Raw genomic sequence first — 17,973 nt, 5'->3', positions numbered from 1 at the left:
AAGGTTATCTATCCTTGGGACTTGGGACTTGGGACTTGGGACTTGGGACTGAAATGTTGAACCTTACTGAGCCATCTAGATTTATCTTTATTAAATTAGAGGGTTATTTGGGGAAGATTATTTCAAGTTATATTTTAATTTCACAATAAATAATCTGCTTTAATGGAAAAAAGATTTTGTTTGGACATTGAGAAAATTGTTAAATTGTAAAACTCGCAAGTCCAATCTTCTAGCCCAGTCAGTTCCCCAACCTACACTCCCCAGAATAGAATAGAAATTTATTTTCTATAGAAATTGAAATGGACGGTTCTAGATTCTGGAATACCTGGCACAGCAAAAGATAGGTGTATTGGCCTATCATCAATAAAGTGATTATGCAGAAATTTACAAACTGAGTATTAAAATTTAGCAACCTCATTGTTCTTTTTATCTCCAAGAACTCTGATGATCAGGCACGAAATGAAAGTCTGTGTACTGAAGCTCCCTTCTTTTACCCTGTTTCCAGAATACCCATCAACCAGATGTATATTTTCTGATACAAAAATAGAACATAACTCTAGATGCTGAATGACCACAAGGAAGGGACCTATAGAGATTTTCTACATCTACCATGAAGAAGCTGTCTCACTACCACATCACCCTTAAATGAAGTCCACTGGGTTTAAAACCCTGCTGATGCTTACAGAGCTTCTAGTAACTTACTCTTAAATGTGAACAGATAGCCAGATTTCCAGACATTTGAGGAAAGCCTCCAATCTCTTTTTCTGGAGACTTGAAACCAAGCAACAGAAGGCAAAGTTATTAGAATCATTTAGAGAAATACCCTACAAGATGTTTACATAATTTTTTAAATCATGAGTCATGTTTGAAGTACACTTGTGGAATGCACTGTTTAAAATAATTCCTTTCAGGGTGCCTGGGTGGCTCAGTTGATTAAGTGTCCAACTTTGGCTCAGGTCATGATCTCGCGGTTCATGAGTTTGAGCCCCACGTCGGGCTCTGTGCTGACAGCTCTGAGCCTGGAGCCTGCTTCAGATTCTGTGTCTTCCTCTCTACCGGTCCCCCATTTATTTATTCATTCTCTCTCTCTCTCTCTCTCTCTCTCTCTCTCTCTCTCTCTCTCTCGTATTTTAAAATAAATAAAAATTTATTCTCTCTCTCATTTTTAAATAAATTAAAAGAACATTAAAATAAAATAAGATAATTGCTTTCTTGGGGCACTGGGTGGCTTAGTCGGTTAAGCAATTGACTCTTGATTTCACCTCAGTCCAGATCTCATGGTTCATGGGTTCAAGCCCCACATTGCCACATTGGGCTCCGTGCTAACAGTGTGGAGGTTGCTTGGGATTCTCTGTCCCCCACCCTGCTCTCTCCTTCTCTCTCTGCCCCTCTCCCACTTGTATTCATGCTCTCTTCACTCTCTCCACCCCCCAAGAAAATAAATAAGTAAAAACTTTAAAAATAAACGGAATAATTCCTTCTTACTGTTGATGCAAAGTAACTCTTGTTAATTACCATAGATGGAAAGTAACTTTCTGTTAGAGTTAGAAATGAGTTAGAAGTTTTCTATATAATCTGGTAAAGTGAATAGAACATGTAGTCTTTAAATCTGGTACTGCTTGATCATAGCATGGGATTAGGGTGTCAGTCATCTCTCAAAAAAGACAGGCTCTTAGTGTTAGATGCAGCCAACATCAGAAAAGGGAGAAATGATACTTGATTCTTGGGAGTGGTCATTGTAACAAATTTTACCGTTAGAGCCATCATTAAAGCTTTGGTCTAGGGGCACCTGGGGGCTCAGTCAATTAAGGGTCCCAACTCTTGATTTTGGCCCAGATCATGATCTCACAGCCATGGGATCAAGCCCCACATCCGGCTCTGCACTGTCAGTATGGAGCCTGCTTAGGATTCTCTCTCCCTCTCTCTCTGCCTCTTCCCCACTCATGCGCATGCACGCTCTCTTTTTAAAACATAAGTAAACTTTAAAAAAGATTTGGTCAAGATTACCTATTGTGATTAGTGAATATGTTAAGATTTTTAAAAATTTAGAACTAGTATACCGACCTGATAATAAATTGTATGTATTCCAAGAATAGGATTGGGGGTGAGATGTGAAGATTAGAATAAAACTTCCACAGGTTCTAAGATGATAATAAAGACACTTAAAGGTAATTTGAATATTAGACTAGAGGAGGAATTTTTGGATATGAAAACACCTTCCTGGGGCGCTTGGGTAGCTTAGTCGGTTAAGCATCCAACTTCAACTCAGGTCATGATCTCACGGTTCTAAATCATGATGTAAAGACTGTTTCCTCAACCTTTTGTGAACAATACTTACCTCTAATGTAAGTTTTCTTGTTATGTTCTGTGCATCCTTTTCTTAGTTTATATTTCTAGAGTCAAAAGAGGAGACTTTATGATAATAGTGTCAATTCATCAAAAAGGCATAACAATTATACATGTAGTTGTATATAATAACAGAATACATGGAGCAAAAACTGAATAAATTGAAGAGGAAAAAAAAGACAATTGAATTGTAATAGTTTGAGACTTGACTCTCCAGCTCTCAATAATGGATACAACAAGTAGGAAGAACACCAAGGAAATAAAATACTTATAAAAACAAACAGACCTGGTAGACATCTATGGAACTCTCCACTTAACAATAGGAAAATATATATTCTTTTTTTTTTTTTTTTTTTTTTTTTTAATTTTTTTTTTCAACGTTTTTTATTTATTTTTGGGACACAGAGAGACAGAGCATGAATGGGGGAGGGTCAGAGAGAGAGGGAGACACAGAATCGGAAACAGGCTCCAGGCTCCGAGCCATCAGCCCAGAGCCTGACGCGGGGCTCGAACTCACGGACCGCGAGATCGTGACCTGGCTGAAGTCGGACGCTTAACCGACTGTGCCACCCAGGCGCCCCAGGAAAATATATATTCTTAACAATATCCTTAACAATAGGAGAATAGTATATGTAACATTCTTCAGGAGAGACCATAAACAAGCGTCAATTAATTTAAAAGGATTGAAATCATACAAAGTACATCCTCTAACCACAATGGAATAAAATGAAAAATCAGTGACAGAAATTTAGGGTATTCACAAATACGTAGACATTAACACCCTCACATATAACCAGTGGATTAAAGACAAAATCAGAAAGGAAATTAGAAAATACTATGAGATGAATGAAAGCAAAAATACAATATACCAAAACTGATGGACTGCAACTAAAGCTGTGCTTAGAGGGAAATTTATAGCTGAAACACCTTTATTATAAAAGAAGAGACTCAAAATACAATACAATCCAACTATAAATTGGTTCTTTGAAAAGATATCAAAGTTGATAAATCTGTCTTAGCAAATTTACAGTGTTATTAACTATAGTCCTCTTGCCATACATTAGACCTTTACACTTATTCATTCTGCGTAACTACAAGTTTCATTTTTTTAACGGTACTTTCAAGAGCAGAAATTTTAAATTTTGATGAAGTTCATTTTATTACTTCTTTTGTGGATTATACCTTTGCTAAGTCATATCTATATAGGAGTTTTTAAAGTTGAAAGTATCATTATTTCTCTTAAGGAGTTCTCTTGGAGTGGTTTCTTATTAGTTAATGGTATAAGATATTATGCTCTCTTGCTTGCATCTTATGAGTTGTAAGAGTTTTCATTTAATTCAAAGACTAACTCTGAGTTAAAATTATAAAATATAAACATAAGAGCCATTTAACATGTGCATTGGTCTCAGACTTAATTTTGGACATTTATTTTAATTTTACATACCTTATTCAATTCTGTATGGTTTATCTTTAGGTATTTTTTAAATTTTAGGTCTCTCAAAATGTAAGGTAGTTCTTGCCATAGTTTCGTCCCATTTTAAGATGTCAGAGTATTATTGTTAAAGTATTCCTCCTACCACTTTGTTCACTGGGTGTAGTACAGCAAATAGATTTCATGAAACAACATCCAGAAAAAAAGTTATGAAAGTACATACGCTGCCACAAGCTTCTTTGCTTATAGAGTATGGATGGAAATTTTTAAATGTTGGCCATCAAGAGGAGGATTAGAATCCAAGAGCCTGCTCTGACTTACTGGGTTTTTAAACATTTTTTAGTTTTACATTTTGATGAAGACTTATTTCTTCATTACAAAGATGTTCAGTGAATAGCTTTTTTTTCCCCCAGTATTTCCACATGTAACACCAAGAGGAATTAATGGTATAGACTTTAAAGGGGAGGCGATAACTTTTAAAGCAACTACTGCTGGAATCCTTGCTACACTTTCTCACTGTATTGAACTGATGGTAAAACGTGAGGACAGCTGGCAAAAAAGACTGGATAAGGTAAGTGTTGTTTTTCTTCTTTTTAAAAAATGATCCAATTTGATTCAGCTTTATAGTAATTTCTTAGGGAAAAATCTATTGGGATTGATAGAAGTAGCAGGGGGTACTACTCTTCTGAAATTTTGTGGGCATCTTAAACTCATTTTCCTAATGAGATTCACCAGTTATGTATTTACATACAACATAAATTCTTGGTAGGATTTTAATATAAAAAATTTTGTAGTAATAGAAATGCCTTGGAATAGAAGTGATAAGCCATTTAACATTACCTAGCTTAATTGCGAAATACGTGCAGCTGTATTTAAGTTCTTAAACACCAGTTTATGAAGTTAAACACTAGCTTACTGTGTTCATAGCTGTGTATACTTCCAGGGTCATTGTGCTATTATTTAACATATATTACGTTGTTCATTGAACATTTGCCTCATATTCACCTGTTTCCACCTTTGCTTAAACTTTAGCATTCAATATTACAATATGAGTCTTTAGTTCCTAATGTCACCTTTGGTTCAGTGAATTTGTTTACTAGGAAAACTTCTATTTAGAATTCAACATCAGTAAAACAATAAAATGTTATAACCGTAACATATCTTAGAAGATTTAGTTCTAGTCTAATGCCATCATTTAAAGAAGGAACTGAGGTACAGAGACTGGTCCAGAAATGCTAAGTAGCAGTTGGAAGAATTTTACTCTATGTTATATTTCAGCTCTGAATACTAGGCCAGACAGTAGTCAAAATCTGACTTTGTGCAGAAATCTCTGTCCCCACCCCCCGCCCCGTTCTCTCCCACTCTCTCTCTCAAAAATAAATAAACATTACAGCTTTGTAGTACAGCTTGAAGGCCGGGATTGTGATGCCTCCTGCTTTGGTTTTCTTTCTCAAGATCACTTTGGCTATTCAGTGTCTTTTCTGGTTTCAGACAAATTTTAGGATTATTTGTTCTAGCTCTGTGAAGAATGCTGGTGTTATTTTGATAGGGATTGCATTGAATATGTAGATTGCTTTGGGTAGTATTGACATTTTAACAGTATTCTTCCTATCCAGGAGCATGGAATCTTTTTCCATTTTTTTGTGTCTTCTTCCATTTCTTTCATAAGCTTTCTATAGTTTTCAGTGTATAGATTTTTCACCTCTTTGGTTAGATTTATTCCTAGGTATTTTATGGTTTTTCGTGTAATTGTTAATGGGATTGATGCCTTGATTTCTCTTTCTTTTGCTTCATTGTTGATATATAGGAATGCAACCGATTTCTGTGTATTGATTTTATATCCTGAAACTTTGCTGAATTCATGGATCAGTTCTAGCAGTTTTTTGGTGGAATCTTTTGGGTTTTCTGTATAGAGTATCATGTCATCTGTGAGGAGTGGAAGTTTGACCTCCTCCTGGCCGATTTGGATGCCTTTTATTTCTTTGTGTTGTCTGATTGCAGAGGCTAAGACTTCCAATACTATGTTGAATAACAGTGGCGAGAGTGGACATCACTGTCTCGTTCCTTACCTTAAGGGGAAAGCTCTGTTTTTCTCCATTGAGGATGATATTAGCATTGGGTCTTTTGTATATGGTTTTAATGATCTTGAGGTATGCTCCTTCTATCCCTACTTTCTTGAGGGTTTTTATCAAGAAACAATGCTGTATTTTGTCCAATGCTTTCTCTGCATCTGTTGAGAGGATCATATGGTTCTTGTCCTTTCTTTTATTGATGTAATGAATCACATTATTTTGCAGATATTGAACCAGGCCTGCATCCCAGGTATAAATCCCACTTGGTTGTGGTGAATAATTTTTTTAATGTATTGTTGGAATCGGTTGGCTAATATCTTGTTGAGGATTTTTGCATCCATGTTCATCAGGAAAATTGGTCTATAGTTCTTGTAGGGTCTCTGTCTGGTTTTGGCATTAAGGTAATGCTGGCTTCATAGAAAGAGCTTGGGAGTTTTCCTTCCATTTCTATTTTTTGGAACAACTTCAAGAGAATAGGTGTTAACTCTTCCTTAAATGTTTGGTAGAATTCCCCTGGAAAGCCATATGGCCCTGGATTCTTGTTTCTTGGGAGATTTTTGATTACTAATTCAATTTCTTTACTGGTTATGTGTCTGTTCAAATTTTCTATTTCTTCCTATTTTTTTTTTTTTTAAACGTTTATTTATTTTTGAGACAGAGAGAGACAGAGCATGAACGGGCGAGGGGCAGAGAGAGAGGGAGACACAGAATCGGGAACAGGCTCCAGGCTCTGAGCCATCAGCCCAGAGCCTGACGCGGGGCTCGAACTCACGGACTGCGAGATCGTGACCTGAGCCGAAGTCGGACGCTTAACCGACTGAGCCACCCAGGCGCCCCTCTTCCTGTTTCAGTTTTGACAGTTTATATATTTCTAGGAATTTGTCCATTTCTTCCAGATTTCCCATTTTATTGGCATATAATTGCTCATAATATTCTCTTATTGTTTTTATTTCTGCTGTGTTGTTTGTGATCTCTCCTCTTTCATTCTTGATTTTATTTATTTGGGTCCTTTCCTTTTTCTTTTTGGATCTCAGTTACATTTTATGTGAAATGTAAGAATGTGGGTGTGATACACAGTATGTATGTGTGTGTATACCTGTCGATATAGATAGATATAAATATGTATATAGATACGTGTATATGTGTAGTGTACATACGTGTGTATATATGCATATAAGTACATATGTATATATGTATAAGACACATTCTATAAGAAATAGAAAGTTCTTGAGTGGAGAGACTAGTTTATCAACAAATAGGTCTTTTAAGTAATTCGTATAATTGGGAAGGAAAGTACAGTGGTAATTTAATATGATTTAAGTGAAATTTCTGTTTCCTTCAAAAAGTATTTGTACGCTTCCAATGTGCTAGCTCTAAGCTAGAAATGGGGAAACAGCAATGAGCAGGAAATTGCCCCTCAAAGAGCTTAATCTATTGAGAGCAATTAAATAGGTAATAGGTGATATAATAACAGGTATTTGATAGCAGTATTGTTTATACTGTTTCTAATGTCAGTTCTATTATTTTTTCAGCTGAGTAATAGAAAATTAATATTTCGTGGTTATTTTTCTTGGTTACCTATAATAATCCCTTCTATTACAGAAGACATATACTGAATTGTTAGCTAGTCATGTCTAAGAAGACCAGAAATTCTAAGATTAAACAATTTTACTTATTAACAGTATTAGTAAGAGAAAATCAATTCACTGAAGATGTTTGCTTACGTTAATAGGCTCTCATATGTAATTTCATGTGGTTTTTCATTTTCCCTTAAGTCCTTTGAATATTATTATTGTGCTGTATGTTTTTGTTGTGTTCAGTTTTTAAAATTTAGGTATAGCATAAGTATGGTAAGGTGTGCCAGTCTTAGGTGTCCTGTGTGACGATTTTTATGCATATGTATACACCTCTATAACTGCCACTCAGATTAAGATAAAGAATTTTTATAGTACCCCAGAAGGTTCCTGCATGCCTTTTCCTGGTCCATACCATACCACCATCTCAAGAGGTGACCATATACGTATACACTCTTGTGTCTGGCTGTTTTTTCCCTCAACATTGACCATGAGATTTATTTGTATTGTTACATTTAGTGGTAGTTTATTCTTTTTTATTGTTGTATTTCATTGTATGACTTCAGTTTGCTTATCAGTTTTTCCTTTGGTTTTTATATTTTAGCTATTGTGAATAAAGCTGCTATGAGCTTTCTTGTACATAGCTTTTGGAGGATATTCACTCATTTCTCTTGGGCATATACCTAGGAGTAGAATCGTTGGTTCATGGGGTATATGCTAGCTGTGGTGGGTATTGGCAAACAGTTTTCCAAAGTGGTCATGTCACTTTATACTTCTATCAGCAATAGATGAGAATTCACTTGCTCTTTACTCTTAGTAACACTTGTTATTGTCAAGTTATTGTGGGAATTTGTTTGTTTTTAAATTTTAGCCATTCTGGTGGGTCTATAGACCTGCTTTCTCTTGAGTATGCAAAAATTAGTCTTTAAGTCCAATTAACAATTAACTGATTTGTACAAGCTTTAATGCAGATAGGATATTTGGAAGTAGTTAGCTTTGTGTGTGTTCCTGTGGACTTTAATTTAGCCCTTAAGGATTTGAGGGAAGGGAATAAAGAGAATAAATGCATGTTCCTTATAAGCTTGTTAGACTTAAGTTATCAGATTTGACCAGGGCAGTACATTTCGTGTTGTAGAAAGAAGTTTGAGATTGGTAGTGCCAGGGCCAGCCCTTTTTTAAAAATAGTTATTTATTTATTTTTTTATTTTTATTTTTATTTTTATTTATTTATTTTTTTTTTTTGAGAGAGAGAGTGCTAACAGGAGAGCTGCAGAGAGAGGAGAGAAAATCCCAAGCAGGCCCAGCACTGTCAGCTCTGAGCTGGGGGAGCCCATGGCGAGGCTAGATCTCAGATCTGGATCTTAGGAAGCTGAGATCGTGACCTGAGCTGAAATCGTTACTCTCACTCTTTTGACTGAGCCACCCAGGCGCCCCAGGGCCAGCCTTTTTTTTTATGTGTTGACTTTGGGTCTTTTAACCCCGTAAGGCTATAGATTAAAGGTGAGGATCAAAGTAGAAATCTAAGCTCTTTTTCAGCTCTAAAATAGTTTTAACCAACAGTGAGAAAAGTACTAGACATTCATCTTTCTTAGAATATATTTTAGCATTCATTGATTTCGCCTGTTGATTATTTTCTTCACATCCATTGCTTTCTTTCTTTAAAGCAAAATAAATACACCTTTACTGGGGGGAAACAAACACATAAATACATTGTAGGCATTTCTAGTGTTAATTTTATCTTTTTTCTTTTTTTTTTAAGCATAGGCACTTTGACAGTTACTTAATATACCTAAATATATAGCCCACCTATAAGGTAATTCTTAGTGGTGATTTAAATGGTGGTTTGTGTGTAAAGTATATCTCAGAGAAAAGTGTTTTCTTGGACAGAACAATGCTCATTTTTCACAGGAGTGGACTGTTTCTTTTTATTACTGTTGTTGTTTAGCCAAATTATAAAATTTCACTGAAATGCAGAGAAAATTCCACTTCAGATGTAATTTTTCACTTGCTTTTTTTTTTTTTTTTTAGGAAACTGAGAAGAGAAGAAGAATAGAAGAAGCATACAAAAATGCCATGACAGAACTTAAGAAAAAATCCCACTTTGGAGGACCAGATTATGAGGTATGAAGTTACATTTTGATTTTAGAAGGAGGAAAACATAGGCCATATCTATCATAATGTTGCAGGATTTTTTACCACAATACCCGGGGTTCATTGTCGCACTGCTTTGAAGAATGAAGACTTGGACACAAAATGAGAAGTAGACAAAAGTTTATTAGAGTATAAGATTAGAAAAGAATAGTAGGAAAGTTCTCTTTACAGAGAAGGGACATTTGGAAGTGAATGTAAGGACCATAGAGAAGGGTCCTTGTTTTGTAAAGTTCTGGTCAGCTTTCCCTCATCCCTTCCCCCTTGTTCCTTCTCAGGTTCTACCCTTATGGGCTTGATCACTCTAGGTTCTGGGTTATTCTGTAGGTGTTGGCTCCTTTTCATTGAATTGAGTGGTCTATGGCCATACTTAGGTCTTTTGTCAAATTTCTGAGGAAAACCTGAAAGGGAGTAGGTGGGGTCTGTTACATTCTAAAGAGGAACCTTACTCCTGAGGGGGTTTGTTGTGGTCAGACACTCCCAGCATTGTTCCAAAATATGTGTTTTTCTCCACCCAGGGACCTCAGGCCCTAATCTTTTCCTCTCAACCTACTGAATCTTATCTTCTTCTATCATAATAAAAGTGATTTTTTTTTTTTATTTTTATTTTTGAGAGACTGAGACAGAGTGCGAGTAAGGGAGGGGCAGAGAGAGAGACAGACACAGAATCTGAAGCAGGCTCCAGGCTCCAAACTTTCAGCACAGAGCCCAATGCGGGGCTTGAACTCACAGACTGCGAGATCATGGCCTGAGCTGCAGTCGGGTGCTTAACCGACTGAGCCACCCAGGCATCCCCAGAAATTACGTTATAATCTTAAATTCATTCCTTAAGATATACTATGAATGCAAGACACTGTACTAGGCATGGATATACAGGATCCTGCCCAAGTACCTAATGGGAAAACAGGCTAGTTAACAGGTGAGTTTGAAGCACTGTTAGCACTGAGAGGTTTTTGAGTCAGGGATGGCTTCCCAGCATCTTAGCTGAAATCTTAACAGTGAGACGGAACTAGGGGCACCTGGGTGGCTCAGTCGGTTGAGCATCCAAATTCCACTCAGGTCATGATCTCACAGCTCATGGGTTCATGCCCCACGTCAGGCTCTGTGCTGACAGTTCAGAGCCTGGAGCCTGCTTCACATTCTGTGTCTCCCTCTCTCTCTGGCCCTCCACTGCTCGTGTTCTGTCTCTCTGTCTTTCAACAATAAATAAACATTAAAAAAAAAAAAAAAAGAATGAGACGGAACTGGAGGGTATTATGCTAAGTGAAATAAGTCATTCAGAGAAAGACAGATCTCATATGTTTTCACTCATATGTGGAACTTGAGAAACTTAACAGAAGACGATGGGGGAAGGGAAGGGGAAAAAATAGATACAAACAGAGAGGGAGGGAGGCAAACCATAAGAGATTCTTAAATACAGAGAACAAACTGAGGGTTGATGGGGGTGTGGGGAAGAGGGGAAAATGGGTGATGGGCACTGAGGAGAGCACTTGTTGGGATGAGCACTGGATGTTGTATGTAAGCGATGAATCACGAGAATCTACCCCCAAAACCAAGAGCACACCGTACACCCTATATGTTAACCAATTTGACAGTAAATTATATTTAAAAAAAAAATGAATGAGTAGGCTGAGTAGATACTAACCAGGTGAATAGCAAGAATGTTTACTTGTAGGGGCTGAAAAGGAAAACTTAAAAAAAAAAAAAAAACAAAAGCATTTTGCCCACAGGGAAACTGAAAGACCTTATCGGAGGGTGGAGCCTATTGAGTGGAGGGAGTAGTAAGCCAGGCTTGCAAGGTCTACAGGAATCCTTATATATCCTCAGGCAATGGGTTTTAAGCAAGTGAAAGTTTTCAGATATACCATTTAGAAAAATCATTCTTGCTCCCTGCTGTGAGGGTAGTGGATTGTAGTTGACAGCCTTCGACTGGCAGCTTCCATGACTTCAGGCTCGCAGGTGAGAATTGAAGATAACCTAGATTAAGATACAGTGATAGGAACAGACACCAGCGATAAATTTACATATTTAAAAGTAGGATTAAAGAGTGTGGTGATTGAATGAAGGGAACTGGAGGTGCATAGGAATTTTGAGACATTAACCGGAGGAGGTTTTAGGTATTATTAGATACAAAGATCTAACGCTTAGGTGAGAAATGGATAGATAGGCTGTGGATTTCAGGAATCATCACATGACTGAGGCCAATGCTGTGGGGAGAGCAAGGGTAGAACCCTGAGGAACACCCACATTTAAGGGAGTCCAAAGAGGAGTCTTGGATAGAGAGGAGTTGGGAAATTAGGAATCCAAGGAGAGAGAACTCTTCCAAGATCATCATTAACATGAGAAATGCTGCTAATGGAGCAAGTAAGCTAAAGAGTGGTGTTTCCCACAGATTTAGCAATAAATAGCTATTTTCCTTGGTAAACATGATGAGTTAAAATGTTTTTTTTAAGTTGTTTTTTAAATAAAGTAAATTTTATTCCAGTTACTGTAGTTATCCCTTACATGTGCCATCAAAGGAAAGATGTACCTGTCTTATTTGCCCATTTCACTTATCAAAGTAGAATTTTTGAATGCTATAGTTCCCAATTAGTAGACTCCTGAGACTGAAGTGATTGCATAGATTGAATGAGCATTAAAATTTTTCAAGTGTAGATGTGGTTATGATCAATAGAGGTTTTAAAAGCATTAGGAAATATGTTTGAGTTCAGAGTAGATTTTGGCTATTTCGTATTTTTCTTACATCAAGCAAAGTTACACTGCTGTTACTTGAATGTTGGAAACGTTTGGACTTATAAAGGGAATCCTGTAGGAGAGAGGCCTCTGGAGTGTTGTTACTATTCTTGTTGGCGATCCAGCTGGTCATTTGATGGCTGTGTTCACTTAATGATAATTCATTGAAATTTACACTTTTTGTATATTGTAGCTGAATAAAAAGTTGTGTGTGTGTGTGTGCGTGTGTTTAACGTGGTTATGAGGGAGCCTCATAGCTCTAAAAGAACTAGTGCATTAAATCGGGGCGCCTGGGTGGCTTGGTCGGTTGAGCGTCTGGCTTCGGCTCAGGTCGTGATCTCGCAGTTTGTGAGTTCGAGCCCCGCGTCAGGCTCTGTGCTGACAGCTTGGAGCCTGCTTTGGATTCTGTATCTCCTCCTCTCTCTGCCTTTCCCCTGCTCATGCTCTCTCTCTGTCTGTCCATAATAGATAAACGTTACAAAAATTTAGAAAAAACAAAACAAAAAACTAGTGCATTAAATCAAGATGTCTCATATGCCTGTGACAAGTGACAAGAGCATTACACCGTAGTTCCTCCCACCCTTTTTGCCTTGGCCCCAGGTGGTGTCACGTTGCTAGGTTAGGTACTTTCTAATGGGATAGTGATGGCCTAGGGTAATCATTCTAACTGGAAAAACTCCAGACAGACCAGCAATTATTCATGTGTCTTACTTTGGATATTTAAAAAGTTAGGGAACCTTAAACCCAGCCTACCTTTTCAGCCTCAGCTTTTCCCCTAACATGAAGCTATTGTTCCACTTACAGTCCACTCACTTGTTTCGTGTCAGCAGGAACATACTGTGCTTATTTGTTTTCTATTATTCTTTGTACATTTGATACAGCTGAGGTTCCAGTTGCATGAGAATCGGTTGGAGAACTTATTAAACATACATATTCCTGGCTTCACCCAAGATCCACTGAAAAGTAATTTCTGCGCATGGGGACTAAGAATTTTCCATTTAACAAGTTCCCAAGGCAGTTTCCTAGCTGATTGAGAACCACTGCTTTGCCATCTAACCAAGCTTTCAAGCATCAGTTCAGTTTTTCTTTCTTCATGAAATAATAGTCTTTGTTTAGGAAGATGCCCCTCAGAAAACTCCTGTCTGTGCTTGTTATCGGCTATCAATAGATCTTATGTAACTTTGTACTTACTTTTCTGTGATTTTATATGCTTTCTCTTATCAGGTATTCATTCACAAGTATTCACCTCTGCCACTGTAGCATGAAAGGAGGCATAGACAATTGCTAAATGAATGAGCATGATTATATTCCAACAAAACATTATTTTAATTCCATATTATAATTCTGACATCATGAAATGTTGCTATTTTTTCTTCTCCAGCCACTTAAAAATGAAATTCTCAGCTCAGAGGCCATGCACAAGTAGGCAGTGAACTAAATTTAACTCCAGGGCATAGTTCAGCAACACCCCTGTTCTAAACTATCACCCTAACACAGTGTTGGTCAGTATACAGTGGGTATATGAATATTGAGTATATGAATTAATTGTGACACTCATGATTTTGCACAGAGCATATGTTACTTGTCTTTTGATAATACTTTATATATTAACTGGTTTATAAATATTTGTCAAGTCACATTTCAACTTTCCTCTAGAGTTAATGCTAGGATTATGAAGGTTTTATATTGTCTTTAATCAGCTGGGTTTTTTTTTTCCTCTCGTGTGTTTGAATAGGAAGGTCCAAACAGTCTGATTAATGAAGAAGAGTTCTTTGATGCTGTTGAAGCTGCTCTTGACAGACAAGATAAAATAGAAGAACAGGTATATCCGGTTTTAAAAATTCTAACACACACACACACACACACACACAAATTCTAACACTAGGCATTCTTGATGTGTGTTATTTCATATAAATAAAATTTGAAAATTGTGAACTTAATAACCCAGAAAATGAACTGTCTTCACTGAGTCACAGATGTAGAAGAATCTTTACAAGTCACTTCCTTCATTGATTCATTTCTAAACAATGGAAAGGAGACCACTGATTGTTTACAGGAAGCATGAATAATTTACATGAAATTAAATGGAAATATTCCACCTGTTCCCCTTGAAGTATCCAACTTTTATTATCTTTCTATTTAGAATAAGTATATATTTAATCTGAATAAAACAGTCTCTGTGAATTTCTCTTTACCACAAAGTACTGACCATATGAATTCACAAGGAAGAAGACCAAGAATGTATTTTTTTTCTTCTAAATTACTGCCATTCCATTTTTATTATTAACTCCTTTAAAGCTTTAACTACCTTCACCTTCAATTGCTTCCTCACTTTTGACTTTGCTCAGTATTTCACTGTTATTAAATTCGCAACAGACATACCCAGCTCTTTTTGGAAAGTGAAGGAAAACATTTCTTAAATCCTTTAACTCTAGTCTCAGGATTAGTATGATCCTTTGCCTTCTTTTAGTTGTGCAGTAGTGAAGTTACCATATATTACCACTAGATGGTACTTAAGGGTGAATTTTAGTCACTCTTCACAGGGCTTTAAGCATCTTGCAAATAAATTCGTAAATGTATCAGTTGTACTACAAATTAACTTGTGTAGATAAGTTGGCTTGTCATTCTTTGTCATTGCTAGGGTAGTTATGACCGTTATGCCCATTTACTGGTTTGTCTCCCTGAGGGTAAATCACCTCCAAGAGTGACATTTTCTTTTCATGTTTATTTTTCATTATTTTTTTTCTAAATCAGTGATAAAAAGGTGTTGTTACATTAATTTATAAAGTATATCACTCATTCAAAAGAGATTATGCAGCATTCAATAAGACTGGAAACTTTCAGGTCCTAAATGAGCTCCATATTTGTACGCCTAAAGTGTAACCTGAAGGAGTATCATTGTGTTTGGCTTTACTTCACTGTGGTGTTTTTTTATTTTGATTTTATTTTAAACTAAGTTGTGCTATTTTGGGGAGAGTCGTGTGCTATTCTGGGAGAGTAGGTCGAGACAACTTCAATCTGAGTTTTGTAAATGACTAACTATGTAGCTGTAAACTTATCACTTAAATTCTCTGGGCCTTGGTCTTCTAATACGTAAAACAAAGAGTTATACATGATGATTCAAATTCTGTCTTCTGGCTCCAAAATGCTACTCTACTGGATACTAATGCAGTGCTTGAGTTGGAGTTTAAAAGGATCGATGAACACTTTTGTAAATTTTAAAAGAAAAATATTCATGGGACTATTTAACTTCAGTCTGTTCTTGACACTGTGGTAGATACGCTACAAAATAGGTCATTAAACAGACCATGATTTTCCTTGCCTAATAGACATGTTGATATCGCAAAGATAATTATAGTGTGGTAATGCTCTAGAGTAGTAAACTTCAGTAATTCATGAAGTGAGTTCCAAAGATTCAGATCATTAGATATTGCACAGGGCTCTCCACAGCACAGCCACTACTTAGGTATTCTTCAGTGACATTTTTGAGTTTACATTGTTCTATGTTATTTGCCAATATAAGGAAAGATATTTTTAATAAAGTGGTGAATAAGAAATGAGATCTTAGTTCTGTTCAGATAGTGCTGAATAGAAATTACTGCTTGTCTTCTGCATAGTTAGAAGATGAGTACACACACAACACAGCACAGGCTCTGGTACATTATATTTAGTAAATATTGACTAAGTGAGAAGAAACTAGGCAAGCTCAGGAGGAGGAAGGAGGTTAAGTGACAGCTTAACAGGTGTGATACCTTAATGGAAAGGAGATAAGATATCCATGACCTGGTCTTTGGAACAAAACTGAAGCAAACGATGACACTGGTTCAGATGATATAGCTCTGCACATCCCTGATGAAGTAGAATGATTGGAATAATTTGGCCAGAGTTTGGATATAGAAAATTACTTTAACAGCACTGTTAATTAAGATTCATGGTAAATAATGCCATGCTGGTATTGGAGAGTCTGACCAGGGGCAGAATCAAAGAACCCATCCCTGGTCAAAGGTGGTACCTATGGAGTCTGAAAGAAGAGACTGATTTAGAATACATGAAGTAAGTGTCGGGATTTGGCAAGGCTTGTATCTTTTGAGTATTTTTGTGATTCAAGTACTTATAAGTACTAAAGTGTTCAGTAATTAAATGTTGATAGTTCCAGGTTATATTATCCATTCTCAAGCTACAAAGTACACTTTAAAACCTTCCCACCTAACATTACATGTTTTCTTAGTCACAGAGTGAAAAGGTCAGATTACATTGGCCTACATCCATGCCATCTGGAGATGCCTTTTCTTCTGTGGGGACTCATAGGTTTGTCCAAAAGGTAAGCTAATGTCACAGCTCACTGAAATTATATATTGTATTGTTCTTCAGTGTGGATGGAACTATCTTGTTGTATAAGGTTTCACTCTTCTTGAATTTAGGTAATGAGACTTTTGGGTATTTTATGTTTTCTTCCAAACATACATTTTTGTATGTTTTTCCTCCAAAATAGTTAGAAATCATCTTCTGAATATAATGTTCTTTCTTTTTTCTTTAAGGGGAAAGGGGGGGATGGGGGTGGATAGGAGTGGCTAATCTGATAGTTAACCAGAAGCATAACTAGTTACATTAAATCACTTTTTTTCTTTGGGGTTAAGTGGTTTTATGTTGTATTACTGGAAGCACTGCATTCTTTTTAGAAAGATTTTGGAGCATAAACCATAATAGGTGCATGAAGTCAGCACTTGCTGCTGAGCCTGTTTCATATGGTGCTTTGTTCTCTCTTTCTTTATCTTGTGTTTGGAAGTTGGTACTGAATGCTCTGTTGTGCCTTTGTTCTGATTACTTGGTTTTTTCTTTGTCTGTCTCTGGTAGCCCTATAGTCGCTCTTCCTCCATGTCTTCCATTGATCTCGTCAGTGCCTCTGACGATGTTCACAGATTCAGCTCCCAGGTACTGTATGAATGTATAGAGCGGACTTGAGTCTTTCCGTGCTATATTTCAGCCTGCTTTCCCAGTTCCTAGATATCTTTCTGTTAGGCCACTTGTTTGGTTTTGAATTTTAAATGGTAACAATAAGCATTTAAAAGGCCTTCCTTATCTACTAAATAGTTCCTCTATCAGGCTTGCATGTGCCCTTTGTATCCTGTACTGTGAATAGCTTGGAATTTTGCCATGGAGGAGGCACTCCTGAAAGATTTCAAATTGAATTGAAACAAGTAGGAGATACCTGGTTTTTAAATACCATGTAGTTTCTTTAGATAGGATTCAACAACTTTGATGAACATGGTTTACAGAGTATGTTATAGCATAAAAGTAGGTTTTAATAGTCTCCCTTTTAATCTCGAGTATCTCATATTTCAACAGGGAAATGTCTTTTTAAATAATATTTGTCTCATTACTATTATTATACTAAGCTCCATTGAACAGATTGTATTTTTGTTATGCAAATTACCCTTGGATATTATAAATTAATGTTCCTTTTCATATACATCATTAAGGATTTAGGAATTTAAGACTGGAAACTACATGCTTGCTGTCTCTACCCTCATAATAATGTCCAAGTATTATCAGAGGAATATTTTTTAGTATCAGCATTCGTTTTTTAAAGTTTTTTTAATCCTTGTATCTTTGCCATTGAGCTGTGTATCTTTATGGTGATTGTGTTTTATTGGATTGCATTATGTTA

The 17,973-nt window shown here is 36.5% G+C and overlaps 1 protein-coding gene across 4 annotated transcripts in view; it reads left to right on the top strand.

Annotated features, from left to right (window-relative positions):
• CERT1 (ceramide transporter 1) overlaps window positions 1–17,973 on the top strand; it is a 105,780-nt gene that overhangs the window by 65,498 nt on the left and 22,309 nt on the right. For 3 of the 4 annotated variants that reach the window (XM_042941244.1, XM_042941267.1, XM_042941258.1), the window contains 5 exons: window positions 4,192–4,349; window positions 9,453–9,545; window positions 14,041–14,127; window positions 16,534–16,626; window positions 17,160–17,237. In XM_042941244.1, the coding sequence (XP_042797178.1) occupies window positions 4,192–4,349; window positions 9,453–9,545; window positions 14,041–14,127; window positions 16,534–16,626; window positions 17,160–17,237 (509 nt within the window). The remainder of the gene's footprint in view (window positions 1–4,191; window positions 4,350–9,452; window positions 9,546–14,040; window positions 14,128–16,533; window positions 16,627–17,159; window positions 17,238–17,973) is intronic. The other variant, XM_042941249.1, reaches the window with a different exon arrangement.

Source organism: Panthera leo, chromosome A1 (genome assembly GCF_018350215.1).
Source record: "Panthera leo isolate Ple1 chromosome A1, P.leo_Ple1_pat1.1, whole genome shotgun sequence".
Taxonomy (NCBI): domain Eukaryota; kingdom Metazoa; phylum Chordata; class Mammalia; order Carnivora; family Felidae; genus Panthera; species Panthera leo.
The sequence above is the reverse complement of the archived record's forward strand: the minus strand, read 5'-3'. Positions and strand labels throughout refer to the sequence as shown.